At 41.0% G+C, this 21,107-nt stretch overlaps 3 protein-coding genes across 3 annotated transcripts in view; 1 reads left to right on the top strand and 2 right to left on the bottom strand.

The window, feature by feature from the left end:
• Nucleotides 1-5,860, top strand: part of tenm1 (teneurin transmembrane protein 1) — a 219,912-nt gene extending 214,052 nt beyond the window's left edge. The window contains 2 exon segments of the mRNA XM_042493760.1: nt 640-782; nt 3,004-5,860. Of these exon segments, the coding sequence (XP_042349694.1) occupies nt 640-782; nt 3,004-3,759 (899 nt within the window). The 3' untranslated portion in view covers nt 3,760-5,860.
• Nucleotides 3,939-8,623, bottom strand: LOC121948372 (SH2 domain-containing protein 1A-like). The gene is made up of 3 exons (XM_042493761.1): nt 8,147-8,623; nt 7,855-7,918; nt 3,939-6,271 (listed from the first exon to the last, which is right to left on the bottom strand). Exons 1-3 carry the CDS (start codon nt 8,281-8,283, stop codon nt 5,999-6,001), a joined length of 474 nt encoding a protein of 157 aa, XP_042349695.1. The 5' UTR covers nt 8,284-8,623; the 3' UTR covers nt 3,939-5,998.
• A 4,281-nt stretch (nt 8,624-12,904) lies between these two features.
• Nucleotides 12,905-17,126, bottom strand: LOC121947965 (type-2 angiotensin II receptor-like). Its single transcript, XM_042493176.1, has 2 exons — nt 16,909-17,126; nt 12,905-15,978 (listed from the first exon to the last, which is right to left on the bottom strand). Exon 2 carries the CDS (start codon nt 15,910-15,912, stop codon nt 14,686-14,688), a length of 1,227 nt encoding a protein of 408 aa, XP_042349110.1. The 5' UTR covers nt 15,913-15,978; nt 16,909-17,126; the 3' UTR covers nt 12,905-14,685.
• Nucleotides 17,127-21,107: the final 3,981 nt, after the last annotated feature.

Genomic DNA, 21,107 nt, shown 5'->3' with positions numbered 1-21,107 from the left:
ACAGGCAGGAATTTCACTGAGCAGCAACTACTCCCACACACACACACGTGCACACACTCTCCTACACGGGAAACATCTGCCATAAAGAGTGAGTGAACGGGGCCCACAGCTAACCACAGGTGAGCTGTGTGGCAGAAAGAAATGATGTGACAGACAGAATGTACTGGCATCAGAAAGGACAGCCATGCCTCTGATCAACTTGTTGGTTTTTTTTTTAACACAGGCTGTTATGTTTTGTTCCCTCTGTCTGTCAAGAACATACTGTTTCCCCGAGAGACCAAATAGAAACTCAAGCGAGGGAACGAGATGGAATAGGAGAGCAGGAGCATGAATATAGGATGTCGGTGGAGGCGTATGTCCTTCTGGTTAATGGAACATTCATTTGGCCTGTCACGTTTTCCTGCGGCAGGATTGTTTATTACAAAATCTGTTTGTCTGAGAAACACCCGCCAAACCATGTCTGCCACGTATTATGATCATATATTGTGTGATTTCCTGTACAAGATGTTGTTTCTCTGGCCTTATGACTTTTTGTTTGCTTCACAGTAAACACAGTATAGTCTAACTTTCTCCCTCTGTGCAATTTTCTTTCTGTCTTTCATTCTTTGTGCGTGTGTGTGTGTGTTTGTGTGTGTCCAGACATTGGTAGCTGGCTGCAGCTATTTGGTTTCCAGCTCCATAATGTAGTCCCAGGCTTCCCGAAACCTGAAGTGGGCAGAATGGAGCAAACATACGAACTGATGAAGACTCAGACCAAGACACAGGACTGGGACTCCAGCAAGGTTAGCTTTCCACCACTATAAACCCCGGTCACCTACAGTAGAAAGACTCTTTTTAATTGTGTATCCCTGTGTTTATTATTTGGTTATTCCTTGGTATATTAAAAATATATGTAAAAAAAAAAGTATATTTTTAAAGTATTTTTAACCCTCTTCATCTCTTTCTGTAGAATATTAAACTATTTGTTATTACTCATTTGAGTCCTATCTAATGAGCCGTATGACTAAAATCAACATTGTGTGAATAATAAGAATGTTTTTCAATCAGTAATCAGTATGATAACTGAAATACTTATTCAACCATTCAGTTAGTTAATATATAGGAAATCTTTTGATAATTAATACATTGTCATTGAAGTCACTGAAAGGGAAAGTTAAGATTTGTTTGGAAAAGCAATGCCATCGCAGTTTTGACACGGAAGCTTAGCAATGTTCTGCTTTAGCCACCTAAAAGCAACTATTCGTTTTAAGTTTACAGTGTATTTAGAATATTTTAACCGCTTTATTTTGCTCTTGAACAGCCCAGTCCGACAGTGAATGAAGCTGTTACCTATGTTCTTTTCAAAGCCACCAGACTCCATTCACTGAAACAGTCATTTTACCTCACAGAACACAGGAGTTGCCAGCCTAATTTGTTTTTGTTACTGTGTGACTTTGGTGTTTTAAAGGATTAATTTGGATTCACCAAAGCTACACAATAACACAAAAAAACAACTGATGTAGGCAGCAATAAACCAGCAACTTTTGTGTTTTGCCAGGTAAAATGATGGGTTTTGTCAGTGGAGTCTGGTGACTTCTGATGGCAAGGAAGAGTTGTTAAAATATTCTTAATATAGTGTACACTTAAACTGATAATGTTTTTTTAGGTGGCTAAAATACATTGCACAGCACAGTGCTTAGCTTCTGTGGCACTTCTCCTGTCAGCTTCCTCAAACTGCTGACACACCAACTCCCATACACTAACAATGAATAAGTACCTCATACAACCCCACCTCAAAAAAATCCAAACTATCCCTGTCAAACATTACTCAGCTCCCACTTCTAAGCTGTGAAGATTTGATGCTTTTACCTGTATGTTGTTGTAAATTGAATATATTTAAGGTTTAAACTGTTGGTCAAATATAAAAAAAAACAATTGTCAAAAAAACAGCTATTAAAATGGACATTAGTTGCAACTCTGGGTGTCACAAAATGAGTAACCCTATGTGAACTCGCAGTTAAAACAAATTAACATTTAGTGCAATTAAGTTACAACATAATGCATTAAATGGAACAAAACTCAGCAGATATGAAAAACAATCATTCAGTTCTGTTTTTTTAATTAATAATTTTATTAAACAGCTTTTCTTTGTTTATTTGGTTAATTCAATAACAACAATATGCGACAGAAATTTTGACAGGTGATGTTAGGAAACACTGAAGAGGGTAATAATATTAATTGTGGCTGTATTCCTCTTAGTTCTGTTGCTGTCCTGCTATAACCTTTCCACACCACAATGACAGCTCTGTTATCTTCAACTGTGTTTGAAATGCAGGTGTGACAGTATATACACAGTACCAGGACCCTTAAACTCAAACAGCTAGAAGGCATTCAGCTATCAATAATTGTATCATTGACACTTTTTCCTACTGTGATGAGTCAAATGTCCCTGTGAAGAAGACCCACTGTGCATGTGTCAAGTAAGCTATTAAAACAAATCAAACAAAGCTGTCATTAATGCGCTTTTCCTGTTACGATAAGTCACATTATCTGCATAATCTAACAGGGTTCCCATGGTCATGGAAAACCTGAAAAAGTCATGGAATTTGTACAAATCATTTAAAGTATTGAAAAAGTCATGGCATTTTGTGTATGTAATGAAATTTTAACTGTTATCTTCCATGGATAACCTTCCACGACATGTATCAAAAAAGTTTCTTTTGTGTAGCTGTCAACATAACATAGCACCAATAAGCGTCGATGCGCGACGTTTTTTTCACCATCACATACATTTCTTCATTTTCTCCCCAAAATCTCTCCCTTTATTTATGCCAGCTAGTTGAAATTCTGTACGTAGAGTTTGAATCTCATATGTCTGAAAAACACCAGCAAGTGAAGCAAGAATTGTTTTTTATTGCTTTTCTTTTCTTTTCTTTCTTTTTTTATTTAAATGCGTGGGAATCCTTATCTAAGTATATTCAGACCTCTAAAGTTTTTTGATAACCAGTTGTACTTTGTTCCCAGGTGGTTTTGGGGATCCAGTGTGAGCTGCGGAGACAACTGAGGAGTTTCATCTCTCTGGAGAGGTTACCTCTGGTGTCAGAGCCCGTGGGCTCCACTTGCCACAGACCGACACGTCCTCCTCCCTTTGGCTCCCGGCCCTCTCTCCTTGGCCCCAGCATCCGGTTTGCCGTCTCCCACGGCCGTGTCAGCGCCGAGGTCATCGGCGTTGCCAGCGAGGACAGCCGCCGCGTGGCTGCCATTTTAAACGGCGCCGTCCACCTGAGCGGGCTGAGCTTCACTGTGCACGGCTGCGACACCCATCACTTCCTGCAGTCCCGGCCAATCGAGGAAGACCTCGCTCTGGGGTTAGGAGTCGGGGGGCGTGTCCTGGAGAGCGGGGTGAACGTGAGTGTGTCTCAGATGAGTGCCACGGTGAACGGTAGGACTCGACGATTCGCTGACATCACTCTTCAGCAAGGGGCGCTGTGCCTGTGCGTGCGATATGGCGGAAACGAGGAGGAGGAAAGGGCGCGGGTGAGGGAGGAGGCGAGGAAGAGAGCGGTGGAGGGGGCGTGGGAGAAGGAGAGGAAGCGGGTGGATTTAGGGGATGTGGGGAGCAGGTCGTGGAGCGAGGCGGAGAAGCAGCAGCTGCTGTCCGGAGGATTGGTTCAGGGTTACGACGGCTACTACTCCCTGCCTATAGAGCAGCAGCCGGAGCTGTCCGACTGCCCCTCCAACATCCACTTTATGACACTTAGCGAGGTGGGGGGCAGGTAACAGAGACACGTGAGCAGCCCCCCACCCCACCAAAGACTGCCTGTTTCTACTCTACTCTGATTTGTTCTACTGTTTCTATACTGTATCAAAAAAAAAAAGAAGATGACGACGAAGAAGAACAAGAAGAGAGATTGGGGGAAAAAATGATTTCCAAATGCCTTTAATTGTGACAAAATGATGGTATTTTATTATTATCGTCCAGTTCTCCGATTTCTAACAGTGGCACAAGCAGTGTGGTTTGGCTGTGGCTTTGCTTTTTGTATCCCGACTGGCCTGGGACTGACGGACCGACTGACCAACGGACTCACTGACGGACTGATGGACTGACTGTCTGTCATTTGCTGTTTCAACACTGTTCATCATTTTGGACTCTGTTAAAAACTCACTGAACTGTAGAGATGAAGACTTTAGGATTGCCAGTGAATAATCCTCTTCATGACTCAAAATCAAGAGCTCTCCGGTTGCCATTTGAGTTCCTACATGGTTTACCTCGGATATACTATCGTTTACATATTGTGTAAGAGAGGCCTTGTCAACTCTGACACTCCCCTTTAGAGAAGGAAACCTCTCCTGGTTTTCCGCCTCTGGTGTGCTCCAACAGTAGTTTGTATGAGTGTGTATACTAAAATCAAGAATGTACATAGCCAGTGCTTTCACACTGAAAGAAGTGCTCAACTGGAAATTCTGTTGTTCATAAGTAAGTGTCAGTATTGTTAATCAATAGAAAAACAGTTACATTTTTGCAAAGAATTATACATGGCTATAGTAAATATTCTCGCTGAAAAATCAGACTTTATTGGGTTACAATGCTGATTAAAGTTATTATGTGTGAATTACCAGATTGCTCGCTGGGATTTCATCGACATTGTTGCTTATTATTTTTCTCTGCGTCGGCTCTCTCCCTCTCTGGCGTCTCCTCCATCTCTGCGCCTTCCCTCCACACATTTGTTGTGCGCTCTTTGTTCTTGTTTCTGGGAGTTTGTAACTTTCAAATCTGTGCTGTCATTATCACCCATCATTATGGCTCAAACCGAGATATGCATGAGAAACCTGCGTCTGTCAGAAGAGAGGAAGAAGAAGAAGAAGAAGAAGGAGGAGAGAGAGAGAGAGAAGAAAAGCACAGACGAAGGGAAAAAGAAATGTGACAGCTGAGGCTCAGCGAGTGGGTGGTGAGTGCAGAAGGGGCAGGACCTGGAGTTGGCTGTGCTGTTCTCTACAGCTTGTCTCCTCTCATTAAGAAATGCCAATCAGACTACATGTGAACCACTTCCAAGTCCCCCCCATCCCCCCAAAAAAAAGTTAAAAAAGAAAGTAGAGAAGTTTGTTTGTTTTCTTTTTTTTTAATCTAGCTACCACTAATCCACCTCCCCGTCCGTCTGCCTATCCCCCACTCGCCTCCCTCCCACCGTCACTCCACCATCTGCCCACCATTAATTGTTTGTGTTTCTCTCCTGGGCTGTGGATGACAAAGCCGCACAATGCATATGTTCTGACTGCGAGCAGGTGATATACGTTCCTGACTAGCACTTTGCTGATCGGCTGAGATGCACCTTCCCTTCTAAACCATATGCTCGGCTAGATACTGTCCAACCTCATCTCAGTGGTGAAAAGATGGAGGGTCCGGTTGCTAGGAGACCGCTGCACTGAAGAATCGCCTAAGCTGAATGAATGCTCTCTCTCTCATTTTTTTCATGAAGAGCCAGTAATGTCAATCAGATGAATGACAGATACCCCCCCCCACAGCTCTCCACAGAAATCACTACTTCAATATGTCAAATTGAATTTTTGTTCCACATTATATGTCACACGGAGGCTCGGGTGTGTATGGCTGTGTATGCATGACCTCATTTAAAAAGAGTTTATTTCAACCAATATCATTTATTTTCTTTGCCATTCACATAACTGAATTGCATTAAGGAAACAGAGCACAATATTTGTTGTCAACTTATGTATGCAGTGATGGATATTAATGTTGCAGCAGTTGAATATTTTACATCCCTGAAAGTTATGAGGCGTTTTCTGTGCAGAAGAAAAAAGAAGTTACTGGAAGGATACTGAGATCTGAGTCACAGCTAGAACCTAAATGACTTGATTTTACAAACAGGAGCTGGTTAATTGGAAAAAAATGACATTTACTTCACACGCAGCGTGCAAAATGCAACAGCAGGCTTGACGCAAAGACAGTTTTGGTTTTTTTTTTTGTTTATAATTAGGTCAAAATTGAGCTTTGGGTTTGTCCCTAACCGAAAGCTTGCCGCACCTCCTTCTTGTTCCTGTTTTTCTGTCCCTTAGCAGCATGAGGCGGCCGCTGCTGGAGGTATGCGTTAAGGCTGCTGCTGTGTGTCGGTGACAGGCTATTACTGGGCGTCTGTGCCTCTGTGTGTGTTTGCGCCCGTCTCTGAGCTGTGACAGGGTAGAGCAGAGGCATGGCAATTCCTTGTCCGGGCTTCTGGAAAGCTGCTATCAAGTTTCTGATTTGCCGGAAATATCGTTTCTGCACACCAGGAGTGGTCTGAAACACAAGAGTAAAAGAAAAAAAAAAAAAGACAGAGGAGAATTCAGCTCCTTCGTCTCCATCTCCACATCAAACCCCATGGGGAAATGAAGGGGACAGGACGGGGACCGACTTGAAATGAGCTTGCACAGATTCACCTTATAAAGAGACATCAGATACGCTGGAAGTAGAGGCAGAAACACCAGTGCGTGGTGGGCAGGGAATCATGTCAATTATATTTTCATCTCTCTGGTCCACTGATCCACGCTGAGCTCGCATTTACACCAATAAAATGTATCAATAAATAAGATGATGCAAAAGAAATCCAATCTCTAATTGCTGTTAAAAGCGACTGTAGCAGGATGGAAACTATACTCAGGGGGCTTACAAGCTAAATTAGGAAAATTCTGGTTGCCGCTGAAACACTCACTCCCCTGGGCTTTTATTTTTATATTTTGTTAGTCAACAAGAAGCATTTATTTTCGGATTTATGTGTGACATCTAAGAAGCTTTAAGTGTCCCAACAGTATTTCAACCACTTCTCTTGTGACTGGATAAAACTGAAATAACACAAGAATCGTTTTTAGAAATAAAAAAAAAAGTTCATCTTCTAACGCAACAAAGGTTTTTAATGTGACAGTTTTTTCTTTTGCTTTAGTGAAATTTTAGCATAAATTTTTCAGGGATATTTGCATTATTTCTCATCAATTTTCCCCTTTGCCCACAGCTGTCAGTCTAAAACCTCTAAACTATAAAGATTTCAGAGTATTATAATTTTGTCAAGTAAGGACTTTTTTTAAGCATTATTTTTTTTCTTTTTGTGCAATCAATCATGCTGGTGAAAATCTTGTTCTTTCGATGTGTTTTTGAAATCATTCAATCAAACACTGAAGAAGCAGTTGTTTTTTTTCCCCACAGCAAAGCAAAGCACTTTGGATGTTTCTGTCTCCGGCCACAAGTGTTACCTCTGTTCCCCCGAATATTTCATTAAAGTGATTGATATTGCACATGAATAATGTAAACCGTTATTGAGCTTGTAGTGAAATCCATTTAATTCGAGTCCCCCCCTCCCTCTATCTGTTGGCTTGATGCTGTCAGTAAAAATGAGTGAGGGTAAAATGTAGTTACAACAGCATCTAGCTTTAGTTGTCAGCGAGAGACACAGACTTCAGATGTCTCTATACGTTCACATCTCTGGGTGTTTGCCAACCCTCAGTGCTCAATTACATATCCCATCAGAAATGCTGTCAAATGCAATTCTACGTTTCCCATCTCTGGAGTATATGCTGATGCTGTAGCGTCTTAAATTTGTGGTGTTGGAGAAGGGTTGGAGGGGGAAGAGAGGAGTATCTCTCGGGGTGTTATTGCTAAAGGAAAAGAACCTATTTCTCAGTGCTGTCACTGCTGAGAAAAAAAAACATGTTTGCCTCAAATTCACAGCTTGCTGAATTAGGCTACCACCAAAACAACCTCTAGAACTAATAAACACCAACCAAAGTGAGGCGGATGTGCAGCTGTTTTTGCTGCTCCTGTAAAGTTTTAGGGTTACGGAAAAAGCCAACAGAATGAGAGCGAGTCGTAAACTGATAAAAATGTCTCACTTCAGCAGCCCACGAGCCTGCGTCGTCCTTGTGGAGTCTGTATGTGTAGACGTAGCCGTTGAACCTGCACACACACAAAGAAACACCTTTCACCCTGAGTTCATCTTCTTATAAAATCCTATCATCATGATTGCTCCTGTGAGGTTTTACACCTCACAATAGGCCTCCATATTCTTTACTTCATGCCTTTGTGCTTTTATTTTCCTAAATGTGGGGAGATCAATATTTTCTATAATAGCAGAAAATAGGATTATGTGTGAGGTCTCAGTAAAGAAGCAGAAATATTACTCACAGCACACACAGGCAGTAGACACCTGGCACAGAGTCACTGTTGCGGACTAGGTAGCACCCATCCCGCCCGTCCTGGGCCAGCCGTCTCTCCCCCTCCTCCTTGCCGATGGGTCCGTGGTAGACGGGCAGGTTTTCCATCGCGGCTCCTCTCCAAATCTCCTTTTTGTTCTGCTCCCAAGTGCCAGCTACCCTCTCTCTTTCTCACCTTCAACTTTTACTGCGGGCAGGCCTTTTGGTCTTCACCGTGTATCCTCTAGACTGGGAGCACAGGTGAGGCAGCTGTCCAGCCTCTCATTTGATTTTTGGTTCTCGCTGTTTCAAACCGTCCGTTTGGGAGCCAGAGCTTCTGCGAGCCAGCTTTCTTGATTTTCCACTTTCTTACCCAAACTGATAGCAGCTCTCTCTAACCTCTAACCTTTATGTGCTTGTTGCTCAGCCTTCCTCTCTCACCTCAAGACACACACATGTGTGTGCACACACACAAAATGTGGGGTTGTGTATCTCTCAGGAAATGATTGTATTTTTCAACAGGAAATAACTTCAAAGATTCTAACTGAATATTTCCACAACAATAGAAAGCACAAGAGAGGGATAAAAAAAAGCAATATCACTCTTTTCACACAGGAAAACATATATTGTGCTTATGTAGTGACTATACTGTTTCCAGCTCAATTATCTAGAGGTTGCACTTTGCTTTCTTATTAACAGAGGTTTGCTTACACCGTCTGAACCGCACATCACTATTCATGGCAACTATGGTGGAAACAAAGTGAAGAAGGGTTTCAGATCCTCTTCATACTGTGGGTACAAGTGCCAATACATTCATGTCAAATACTCTATTACAAGTAACAGTGCTGCATTCAAAATCATACTGAAGAAGTATTATCACCACAATTTCAAGTACTCATTCTGCAGTAAAATGTCCTCTGTTACTGATACATTATTATTCTATGTGACACTTATAGATTCTTACCAATAATGTATCAGTGTGTAAGCACACTACACTATAAAATTAGACAAGTTGATCTTACTTAAAATAATCTTGGAAACCTTTTGCCTTGAAAACTAAAGTAAATCTAACTATTTATCTTAATTTATTTGTATTTTTTTTAATCTAATTATGTTTACTCAAAATTTAGCTTGTTGATGCATCTTAAAAATGACAACTGAAATTACTTTGTAATGATCAAGTTAATTCAAAATGGTTTACTGAAGTTGCTAATACTGAGAAAAGAACAAAGAGGATTTTGCCAACGAAGTTAGTACGGGTGTAATGATCCATCGAGCTGCGTCAATATATCGAATAAATGAGCAACGATCATGTAACATCGATCCATATCAACCTCTCTCATTCCGCAGATGATGGCGAGCAGCCAAGAGAAAGATGATGAGGAGACTTCACTATAATACATCCATGAGGAGCGTGCTGTTTGCTCGGGAATAAATCATCAGTGTGGATATGTTTTGTTTTCGGAGAAACTGTGAGTCAACAGATGGTTCATGTCGTATGTAAACAAAGGCCATATTGAGGAAACATGACATACCTGCAGGGCCAATTCACTGACTTCCTAGCTGCTCTGTTTCAGCAAAGCTGACTGAAATCAACATGCATGCATGTAGACTGAAAGTTATTCGCGCTGCTCCATCGGGAGATGCAGGGACTTAAACCAGTGGTGAGTAAGTCAAAGCATAAATACTAGTAAACTGGTTTGGTTATGAGTACAGACAAGTCTGTTAGCCGCTAAGCTAATTTCTGCAGTGTAAAATGTTATAGGCTTATGCTAATAACATTAGCATGTTGTGTATGTAGGGGAATGTGACATACAAAAGACAGTTGTTTTGTCTATAATCCTTGACAGTTATTGAGTTTTATATACCAGTGAAAAGATGTTGCTGTTGATCCACGTTTTGAGGATGTTGGGAAAAGTTTTTCTTCAAGTCAGACAGCCCTGAAGTTTTAGGAAAACAGATCATGGTTTGAATTAAAATGAAAACATCTTTCTAGAAAATGTTTTCAAACAGAATGAATCAGTTTTAGTTATTTCCAATTATGTATATGTTGTTTTTATCTTTTATGGCCAAAATCAAAGAAAGGGCTGGCAGCTTCTCCTGTAACTGACTGTGTAAAATGAGCAGATTATATCGGCATATCGATCGCAGGCCCCTAAATCGAATCAAAATTGTATCGTGGTAGACTTTGTAATATCAGCAAAAATTGTATCGTTGTCCAAAGTAGCGCTACAATATCGTATGATGATAAGACCAGTGATTTACACCCCTAGAAGTTAGGGGATCTGCGAGTTATGTTTGGTCAACATGTTTAAGTAAATATAGGTAAGCAAAACACAGATATAGCAAAGTAAACTTGGTATACTGAAGGTGCTAAAACTTCAAAAACTTAAGCAGATATAACTAAATTTGGAGTAAACTTAACAATTAGATATCAAGTAAACAAATTAAGACTATATTAACTTACATTTTAAAGGAATCAGTTGCTTGTTTGTTTTTTAAATAAACTCACTGTCAGATTCTACAGTGTAGTTTAAACTAACTTTTATAACTAACTTTTTTATACCCAAAATATTGAATAATTTTAACCCTTTGTCCCTTTGTACCTGAACAGTTATTTCATTGAAACCATCTGAGAAGTTCTGGCTCATCCGCCAACTCACAGACATCCGAAAACACAACTAGGCTGGACTGCAAGTTGTCATTCAGACCACCAGATGCTCTCCTGCAAAAAGGTCGCAAGCCGAAAACATTTCAATCACTGTGATCACATTTATCACAGCGCTGCAGGTGTGAAAAAATATAGTTCCCTCTGAGATGTAGTGGAGTAGAAAGGTAAAGTACCTTGAAATTATACTTTTGTACATCACCTGAGAAAATGTATTTAGTTATTTTCCATAACTGACAAAATGTATAAAATAACTGCAGTTCTTTTTTCTTTATTTATTTATTTCTCAACCTGAATTTGAAATAAAACACAGAAAGAAGATTGATGGCGGCTGTGGCTCAGGACCTAGAGCGGGTCGTCCACTCTAATCGAAGGATTGGGTCAATGCTGAAGTGTCCTTGGTCAAGATACTAAAGCCCAAATTGCTCCCGCTGGCTGCTCCATTGGTTTGTGAGTACATGTGCATGGTTACTGAGTAGCAGGTGGCACCCTGTATGGTAGCCATGGCCACCATTGTAAGAATGTGCAAATGGGTAAATGTAAGATGTAGTTTTTAAGTCAAGAAAGGTGCAGGTCCATTTGCCATTGCTATTTCGATGTGTTTAATTACAATTGTTCATCAGAAAGACATTTTTTTGATAAGCCAGCAAAAAGTTTGTGTTTAAAAGAGTTCCTTATACTTATCAGTTTATAGTTTGTCATCAGCACATGTCCACACTGTAGCACATGTTCTCAGTCACATGTCACTGATCTGTCTTCTTTAAGACGTGTATCAAGGACACTCACACCTGCTCTGTGGAACATCAGCTACCGAAGCTGCGCACACGAACATACTGTCGAGCTGCGACAAACTCATCCTGCAATCTGTCCTGTCAGTTGGAAAGTTCTGCTGTGTCAAATTAAAGATGGTGATTAAAATATTGAACGTTAGCAGCCGTCCTCGTTTTACAAAGATGATAGCACAGCGTCTGGCACTTTGAGCTTGTCAGCCATGCCGAGATGTGTATTATTCTTGGTTTTTATTCACCCCATGGTCACGACTGCAAGGAGTCTTTCAGACCACCAGATGCTCTCCTGCAAAGGACCCTTCAAAAAGGCTAGGGTGACTGTACCATTCAGTATATTCTTTGAGCCGGCAGCTTTCTTTAAATGCAGCATTTGTTGAAGATTTCTGTTTTTATACATTCAGTATCCTACATGAGTCATCAGTCTGTGTCAGAGCCATCTTTCCCTCGGCTCAGAGAGATCATGAGCAGTGGGACTTTGGGGCTCTGTCTGGGTAAGCAGCCAGTGGCATCTTGAGCACAGCTTCTGCAGCACTTGAGCGCCATCCAGTGGCATTTTTTTCAAGATTAATGAGGAATGATCTGCTGCAAGAAAGCTAAAGAAGGGACTAGATGCTTTTTTCTCTCCTTCTTGGGGCCATATTAATCTTTAAAAGCATTCAGGCTGTGTTGGTTATCAGTCTAGAGTGGAGAAAAGCAAAAACACTTCACCATTTAGGCTCGGACAAAAGCATTACGACTATTATGCACTCAACATTCTTGTGTATAATAATCCTACGACCTTCAACAGTGCAAAACAAAATTAAACCTTACTCCCCTTGCCTCTGAGCTCACAGACGGGCCGGCCAGGGTCAATGCAGAATGCGGTGGATCTATACTGGACACAAATAGCAGACAGAGATACATCATTGATTAGCTGGCGGCTCTCTCAACCAACACAACTGGCTTGACTGGAATGCATCATAAGGACATTAGTATGAGATTATGATATCTGGCCTTGATATGTGCGGAATCCATGTGAGGCTTTCTAGGAGGGGAGGAAAAGGGGGGAGACTGGATGCCCATCTGCTGGACCAACAGTAATCCCCGCACTCTCATTCCCAGGGGGGGGACGGAGGCTCTGGAGTCACAGCTGTTGGAGGGTGAGATTGGGAAAGTAAAAATCATAAATGGAATCAGTTTCACAAAATCGGTGTATGTCTGCTGTTAGACCGAAATCTAATCAACAATCTCCCATTTTAGTAGAAGAACAGTACAAGGTATTTTGGAGAATCAAAACTGAGCAAAAAAGGGACACTTTTAGGGAAATATTGCTCACTTTATTTTTCTTTCGGTCAAAGAAATGCAATAATTTCCAATTCCATACAGAATAATACAATAAAAATGTTACAAGTTAATGATTACATATAATATATTTGTTCCAAAAAGAACATTAAAAGTAGCATTGATATGACTGGTTAATAATTATCCTTATACATCTGCATTTATTTAATGTTTTGGCCTGTACAAAGCCAAAATACAGTAGCTATACATTAAAAATGAAGTTAATGAGATTGTTTTAACATATACAATATTATTATTTCATAGTATACTTTCAAAGAAAATATCATAGTTTGTAAATACAAAACAGAGCTTAAAATAGAGCTAGCTGTTGAGATAGCTACAACTAGCCTTGCATTAGGTAAAGCTTAATTTACCTATTTTTTTATACCTGCTTTCCTGTGAAAAATCTGTTATGGTCAAATAATTTTTTTTAATAAGGTCAGTCGCCCTGTATAAATGAGGCAGAAGCCAAATCCAGCCGTGATACAGACACAAAGAAAGTAACAGCAGCTAACTTGGTCCTGCTAAGCTATCACTACCCTAGCTTAGTAGACTAACTTTAACTACCTGCACCCTTACAGTAAGTGTTTTCCCCCCTCTCTCTTTTTCACCACATGGTGGGATTTTGTGAACACAAAACTGTCATATCTTAGTTTTAAGTTTATTTCCCACCTTGTTAGCAAATAGTTGCACTGTTTAGCTGCTAAATGTTCAGCTGTGTTCTCCAGTGAGTGTCTAACTGCTGCAGTTTGGTACTGAGCAGGTTGAGCGCAGTAGATTTTTTAAAGCTTTTTAGCTGAAAGCTGCTGCAGCTTGAAAGGAATGAGATGCATAAATTAAATGTTTGTTACACCATTTGGCAAACCAGCCTCAAAATTTCTCATACCTGTAATGCTATTTAGGGCCTATCAGTCTAGATTGTTTTGATGTGAGCTGCCAAGTGTTGTTAATTTCAGCCGCGGCGATGTCTGCATTTTCTCCGAGATAATAGAACTAGAAGGCACCTGGCTTGAGTGCTTAAAGTGCAGGAAAAATTAGAAAAACTCAACAGCATGTCTCTTTCCAGAAATTATAACTCAGTGCAAGATAATCCACAGAGTTTGTTGTGAGCTGATTCATGTAAAAAAAAAATGTCTTTCTTCCAGACTACCAACAGTATCACTGTGGAGAAGGAAGTGTGCATCTACTGCTAGCACACCACTGAGCTAGATGCACGCCTCCCGTGCAATGAAATGGTAGGCATAGTTTGGTGGGAAAAAAATAGTCCCTACATGATACTGTGCAAAACAAGGTCTGTGGATTATCTGTGTAAAGAGACATTTCTGTTTAATTTCTACCGAATGTATTTTTTGGACTTTTGAGCACCGAAAGCAGAGTGCCATCCAGTTCCATTATATTTGAGAGAAGGCAGTCATCTCTATGGCCGATTTTTCCAACACTTGGCAGCTCACACCAAAATAATCTAAATTGATGAATGGCACTACAGGTAAGAGGAAAAAAAGTGTATTCATGATTTTAGGGTGACCTGTCCCTTTTAACCCTTTTTTAAAAATCTCAGCTATGTTTAATTTTGTTCCTTTTCTTTTTGTCTTTTGTAGGGCAGAACTGAGCTGTGTTGGAATTTGACTCAGTCAGTTAACAGCTCCGTCTCACACATCTATGCTTATTGGAGTTCAGCAGTCACTTGACATCGGCATCACTCTTTGGGGTGTGAAACCAGGCTGTGGAGGAGAAAGTCTCCTTTCTGGGGACTTGCTAAGCAGGACCAGAAGGCTCCACAATCGCCAGGTCTTTCAGGTCACTGAGTTTTCGGGAGAAGGAGCTCAGCCTGGTGCTGAAGGAGCCCCTCTTCTGGCTGTGATCCTCCCCACGGGCTTTCAGACAAGCATACAGGCCCTTGCAGAATCCCCCGAGACGACCCCGGAAATGATTTCCGATGAAGCAGTAGAGCACAGGATTGATGGCAGAGTTGGAGAAACCCAAGCAAAGGGTCAGAGGGGTGAGGTTTTGGATTGTCCAGTCTACCCCACAGCTGTTCAACCAGCCCTCGCTCTTCAGCACATCCAAAAAGGTCACGCAGTGAAAGGGGAACCAGCTGATGAAGAAAGCCATGACCACAGCAGCTACTGTCCGCAGCACACGCTCCAGCCCCCGGCCCTCCAGGTGTCTGCCCCCGTTGGAGCTGGGGCTCACACAGGGGGTCGGGGGTCTGTCAGGTATCCTGCAGCTCTGCGACTCATTCTGCATTCTTACCAGCCATGTGTCAGTCAGCAAATGTCTGCCAATAGCGCAGTAGCAACAAGAGATGACAAACAGTGGCAGAAGGAAGGCCAAAGAAATCTTCATCCAGACCAGAGTCCTATACCAGGTGGTATCCGGATAGTGAATCACACAGGCCTCCACGCCAAGCCCCTCCAGAAAATATGTGTCTCTCAGGTATAAGGTAGGGGCCGAGCAAGCACACGCCAGCACCCACACCAGGATGCATGTGAGCTTGGCAAGCTTAGGGTCTCGTGCACTCTGGGAGCGGAACGGATGCACGATGGCCAGGTAGCGGTCTATGCTCATGCACGTGATGAAGAAGATGGATGCGTAGAGGTTGAGGTTGTGGAGCACTCCGCAGACTTTGCAGGCAACCCAGCCAAACGGCCAGCTGTAGCCCTGGGAGTAATAGACGGCCCACAGCGGGAGGGACAGCAGGAACAGCAGGTCAGACACACACAAGTTCAGCATGAAAGTGTTTGCAACAGTTCTCCTCGAGGTGCTGGAGTGGGCCAACACACCCACTGCCAGGGCATTGGCTACGGTTCCCAGCACGCAGATAACGCTGTAGATGGCAGGGATGACTGTGGTCATGGGTACAGGAGACCAGTCTGGGCAGAGGGGAGCAGAGGAGGCCAGAGAGGTGTTCAGATAGATCTCTGTTGTTAAATAGGGGGAGGAGGTGGAGTTGAAAAGGGAGAGGTTATTTGGGATCGCCATTATGGAACTGGATGTACCCTTGCGTCACACAATTTCACTTCCCTCCTTTGAGTTCTCCAAGGTCGGCTGGAAATAAAACAAAACAGAGGGCATTCAAATTCAGCTGCCTTTTATGGACACAGTAATGCGCAGTAATCTTTGGTTGGCTGCAGAGTTTATTAGCTGTCCTACTTGATAACTAATCACAGCAAAAATACATTACACCACTCCTGAAGTTGGGCAGTAATGAAATACATATGAAGCCATTGTAATAATCTGGCTGCTTAATGGGATCCTTAAAAACATCTATTTTGTAGTGATGACTGAAATAAGTTTTTGGAATATTCATGAAAAAGTGTCAGCTTAATTTAAATTATAATTGTTTAACAGGAATGTTAAATTAGCTATTACAGTCCGGTGCACCAGGGGAAGGCATTATTAATAACATAAATAAATAAAAAAACAAATACAATCTAAAGCAGGCAATCAGTAAGATTTGGGAAATTGCATCTTCAAGTAAGTTTTTCGGATAAGAAAAATAATGTGACATTATATTAAGACAGTTGAATTAGTGAAAAAAACTTGTAGACACCTTATCAAATCAAATTAAAATAGAGATATTATCAAATGAAACCAGACTCACTGTATAATTTTTATCTAATTTAACCCTTTAAAACCTGGATCAAGATAGATTTTTATGGTGTGTTCAGGCAACTTTCACAAGCATTTAAACCTTTGCAACCCCAAAAAATGTTTTGGTTTCTTTCAAAAACATTGGGAAAAAAGCAATGAGTGACTTGGGAAGAAATCTCCCACAATCTTCGAGAAGAAAAGATGACAAGAGAATGACCTGGAACATAAACACAAAATAGGGAATGAGTAAAACAATGTTTTACTCATTCCCTATTTTTTATAGAGTAAAGCATTTTTTCTTGCAAATTTGGGGGAACTTCTTAAGTATCCCATTACCGTCTTTGCATTTGCTCAGGTCTCAGAGGGTTAAAGAATTAATTTTACCTGTGAGTGAGTGTCCAGTCCAAAAGCAGTAAAGCTGTTTTCAGTGCCTCTTTTGGCTAAAGTCCATGTCTCTCGACAACTGCTCCTCGACCCCTCTAAGAGAAATCTGCACAGCTGACTACTTCGGACCATATCATGCCTCTGTGTTTGTGTGTGTGTTTGTGTGTGTGTGTGTGTCTGCATGTGTGTGTGTAGAGTGAAGGCTCTGAGAAACCAGATGAGGCTGGGGGTCTTATAGCCCCCAAAGGCCTCTTGACGATTGCACAACAGGGAAGTTGCTTACACGTCACACCTCCATCATTACCAAGGGGCTGGACTGTACCTGGACTCAAGCCAGTCTGCAGAGAGAGAATAAGAGAAACATGCCTTCTCTCTGTTTTTCATTCTATCCCTTTTTTTTCCCCTCCCTCCCAGAGTCTCTACCAGAAAAGGCCAAAACTAAGAAAATCAAGTCAAGATGTGAGTTTAAGTAAAAGCTGCGTATCCAATGGCTGCACTCAAACAATGTGTCATACCTAACCATAATTATTAGGACACCAGTGTGTTTGGGGTGTCAAAATTAAAGCCGTAACTGTCCCCACCGGGGCCCCTGACCCGAGGAATGGAGGCGGTGTGTTAATTAGCAGAGCCTCGCACTTTGTGTCATATTCGTCCTGCCAGCGGTCAGATAAGCCATGGGAAATATTTACTCTGTTTCAGCGGAAGTCAAGCCAGCCACTGGGGCAGAGGGAGCGAGGAGGGGAGGCACAGTGTGGAAGATGAATGAGGAGGAGGACGAGCAGATACTGCAGGGAGTGAACAAGGAGATGAGAAGGAAAGAGGGGGAGAAAGAGGAGGGAAAGAAGGAGAGAAAGCGGAGATTCCCTCCAGTGGTTTTTCATTAAAGCCTCTGGTGAAAGTTAATGAGGGATGCTCGCAAAGCTCTGAGACTGATTACATCACAGCTCCTTTGATCAACGGTGTGAGCGTGCATCTCTCCCTGTGTGTACACGTGCGTTGGCGCGTGTGCACATGTGTGTCTATGCTTCAATACTTGTGCAACTGGATGTACTTAATCTCGGCCCGGCATGCATGCATCGATGCGATGTGCTCGCCTCTGTTTACACGCCTGTTCAGTTGTGTGTGTGCACTCTGCTTCATTGAGTATCTATCAGGATGTGACATGTTCTAATAGCCGTGGGAAAGCTGACGGTGAGGATGACGGATGAAGGCGAGACAGAAGGCAGCACATTTTGAAGGCCACAAATAAAGAGCTGCGTTGTTGCCCTCTTACAGAATATGACAAACTGGGAATTTGCTGTATGATGCAAAACTGTTAATAATGTGACGGTAATGCTTTTCGAAACGGAAACTTCATATTGCAGTGTTCTGCCAGTGGCATGCTGGGTATTCACAGTTGTTCACACACGCACGCGCACGCGCACGCGCACGCGCACGCGCACACACACACACACACACACAGTGAGAAGCCAAAGGGCCTTAGTCATAACATGTAATGACTAAAAACAGAAATTCATGGTGTAACACTGGCCAACAGAAATACAAGATGACAGAAAAAAACTGAAATATGTCTCCTGACAATTTCTCTGCAGTCCAGTGCTGTAAAGTAATTAAGTACATTTACTGCTTGAGGCAGGCTTTATTCTAAGATAAAAAATGTTACACGAGTAAATCAAAAACAACAGTTATCTCACTCTCTTTTATAGGGGCTACACATATACTGTTGAACACAAGATAAAGGTCAAGATAAAGCAGAAGCACAAAGGCACAGAAAGTTGCACATAATGGTCTGCTGTTCCTCTTTATCTGGAGGTCCGTCGCGTCATCGCTCTTACCACTCTCCATCACTCTTCATCGGCTGGCCTTGGGGTGGATGTTCGAAAAGAAACTTCTACCTGCTGCTTGGGGTGTCATGTTCGGATAGAAACCACCTCCTCCTCCTGTGTGGGGTGTCATTTTTGGATTGAAGCTTCCTTCTCCAGCTGCAGAGGAGTTTCCACCCCTCCACATGTTGTTTCCTGTCATTGTTTTCTCAGACGGCTGCTGTTACCTGTTAATAAACATGTTGAGCATACTCATAAACCAGGGTGTGGCCGTTTACATATTCATGAAGGGTTCATTTCCTACGGGGGGAATGAACAGCTTGGGTTAGGATCTGGGTGCGAGTTTCCATTCATGGCCGGGCTCCCAACATATAGTTTATCATTAGTATAGTATGTTATCGCAAACAGCACAAAAAACTCTTAGAACAATATATTATCCAAAACTGCACAAAAAAGTCATAGTATGTGTTGCAAAACAGTATAAAAACATAGTACAGTATGTTGATCAAAGTATGTAAAAAGTCTGAGTATAGTATGTCGTATGAAACTGCATTAAATCATATTATAGCATGTAGGAAATGTCATACTATAGAACGCTGAAAAAAAGTCAAAAAGTAATCACTGCAATTGAAGATTAAAGACAAAACATGAAATTTTGAAGATGGTTAAAGTATAGCATGTTGAAAAAACAGTCAGAAGAGTCAACATTTCAAAAAGCATAGCATAATAAAAGACGACCCTCTACAATTTGCCATTTTTTAACATTTGGAAAGATGACTTTTTTAAACATTTACTTAAGCATGTTTATAAAGTTTGTAGTATATAATGTCAATAAAGGTCCACAAAGTTAACATTTCAAGTTTTGTAACGTAATAGCATATTATGTCGAAAAATGTCAAACTATAGCATGTCGAAGAAACGGTTGAAAAACTCATTGTTGCAAATGTCGAGAAAAGTCATAGAATAGTCCAGTCCTCATTTTATTAAAACTTCGTCACTGTGTTCATTTAAGTCTAACATGTTAAAACATCTGTGCTATTGTTAATGTATTAACTCTACTGATGTATGCTTCTGCTTATTTTCGTTGATTATAATTGCTTGTTTGACATATGGTCAGTCATGGTAAGGTGAAAATTACAGTCAGTATTTGAATAGTCTGTAAACTCTAGAGGGGAAGAGTTTACTAAAAGCCCCTTCGGGTTTCTTCACCCCTCCTGCACAAATCTTATCATGCTTGTTATTATTTACTTGCTTTTATCCAACTTTGTGTGCCAATTAAATAAAATAAAAAAAATAGCAAGAAGTTTATAGTATAGCATGTTGTAAAACAATCCAAAAAGTTAACATTTTAAGTGTAAAAAACTCATAGCATGGTATTTCGAAAAAAGTTGTGCTATAGCATGTCGATGAGGTGTCTCTGCAAGCTATATTATTTCTTTTTCAGCCATTTTTTCGACATGTCAAAATTTGCCATTTTTCAACATACTATACTATGTTATTTTAAACCATTTTTTTGATGTGTTATATTATGACATATTTGGCCTTTTTTCCCACATGATATATACTCTTTATACCATGACGTGTCTCTAAAACTAAACTAATACTATGACATGTCATAAAAAGGGCTGTAAACAACATAGAATACCATGACGAGACACATCATAGTATAGAATATTGAAACAAAGACCAAAAACAACCAAAAAAGCAATATTTTAGCATGTCTAATAAGCGACCAAAAAGGACAGTGTAGTATTGTGAAAACTGTCAAAACATGACATGTCAAAAAAAGGGCTTAAAGGGCTTTAAATGGGCCTTTTTGGTTGACATGCGTCATAGTGTAGCATGTTGAAAAAACTACCAAAAACGCCATATTTTAGCATATCAAAAAAACAACATCTTGTATTTTGACATTTTTCGACATACTATACTATGAGATTTTTGGTCTTTTTTCCAACAGGCTAAACTATAACTTTCTTGGTTGTTTTTGGTCGTTTCTTCAACATGCTACACTATAACGTGACTCAGTATGCTATTCTATGTTCTCAGCCCTTTTTTTGACATGTCATATTTTTCAACAAACTATAGCCTTGCCTTTTTTGTCACTTTTTCTACAATCAATTTCTTGGTGTTTTTGGTCATTTTTGCAACATTCTGTGCTATGGTGTGTCTTGGCACACTATTTTATGCTGTTTTGAAGTATTTTAAGCTTTTTTGGGACATGTCATATTTTGCCATTTTTGCCATACTATAGCCTTGCCTTTTCTGTTATTTTTTCAGCATCCAAAATTTTGGTGTTTTTGGCCATTCTTGCAACATTTTATGCTATGGGTTTTCTTGGCACGCACTTTGATGCTGTTTCAAGGTGTTTTATAATGG

Source organism: Plectropomus leopardus, chromosome 9 (genome assembly GCF_008729295.1).
Source record: "Plectropomus leopardus isolate mb chromosome 9, YSFRI_Pleo_2.0, whole genome shotgun sequence".
NCBI lineage: Eukaryota > Metazoa > Chordata > Actinopteri > Perciformes > Serranidae > Plectropomus > Plectropomus leopardus.
Note: the sequence above shows the minus strand (reverse complement) of the source record. Positions and strands in the feature narration are given on the sequence as shown.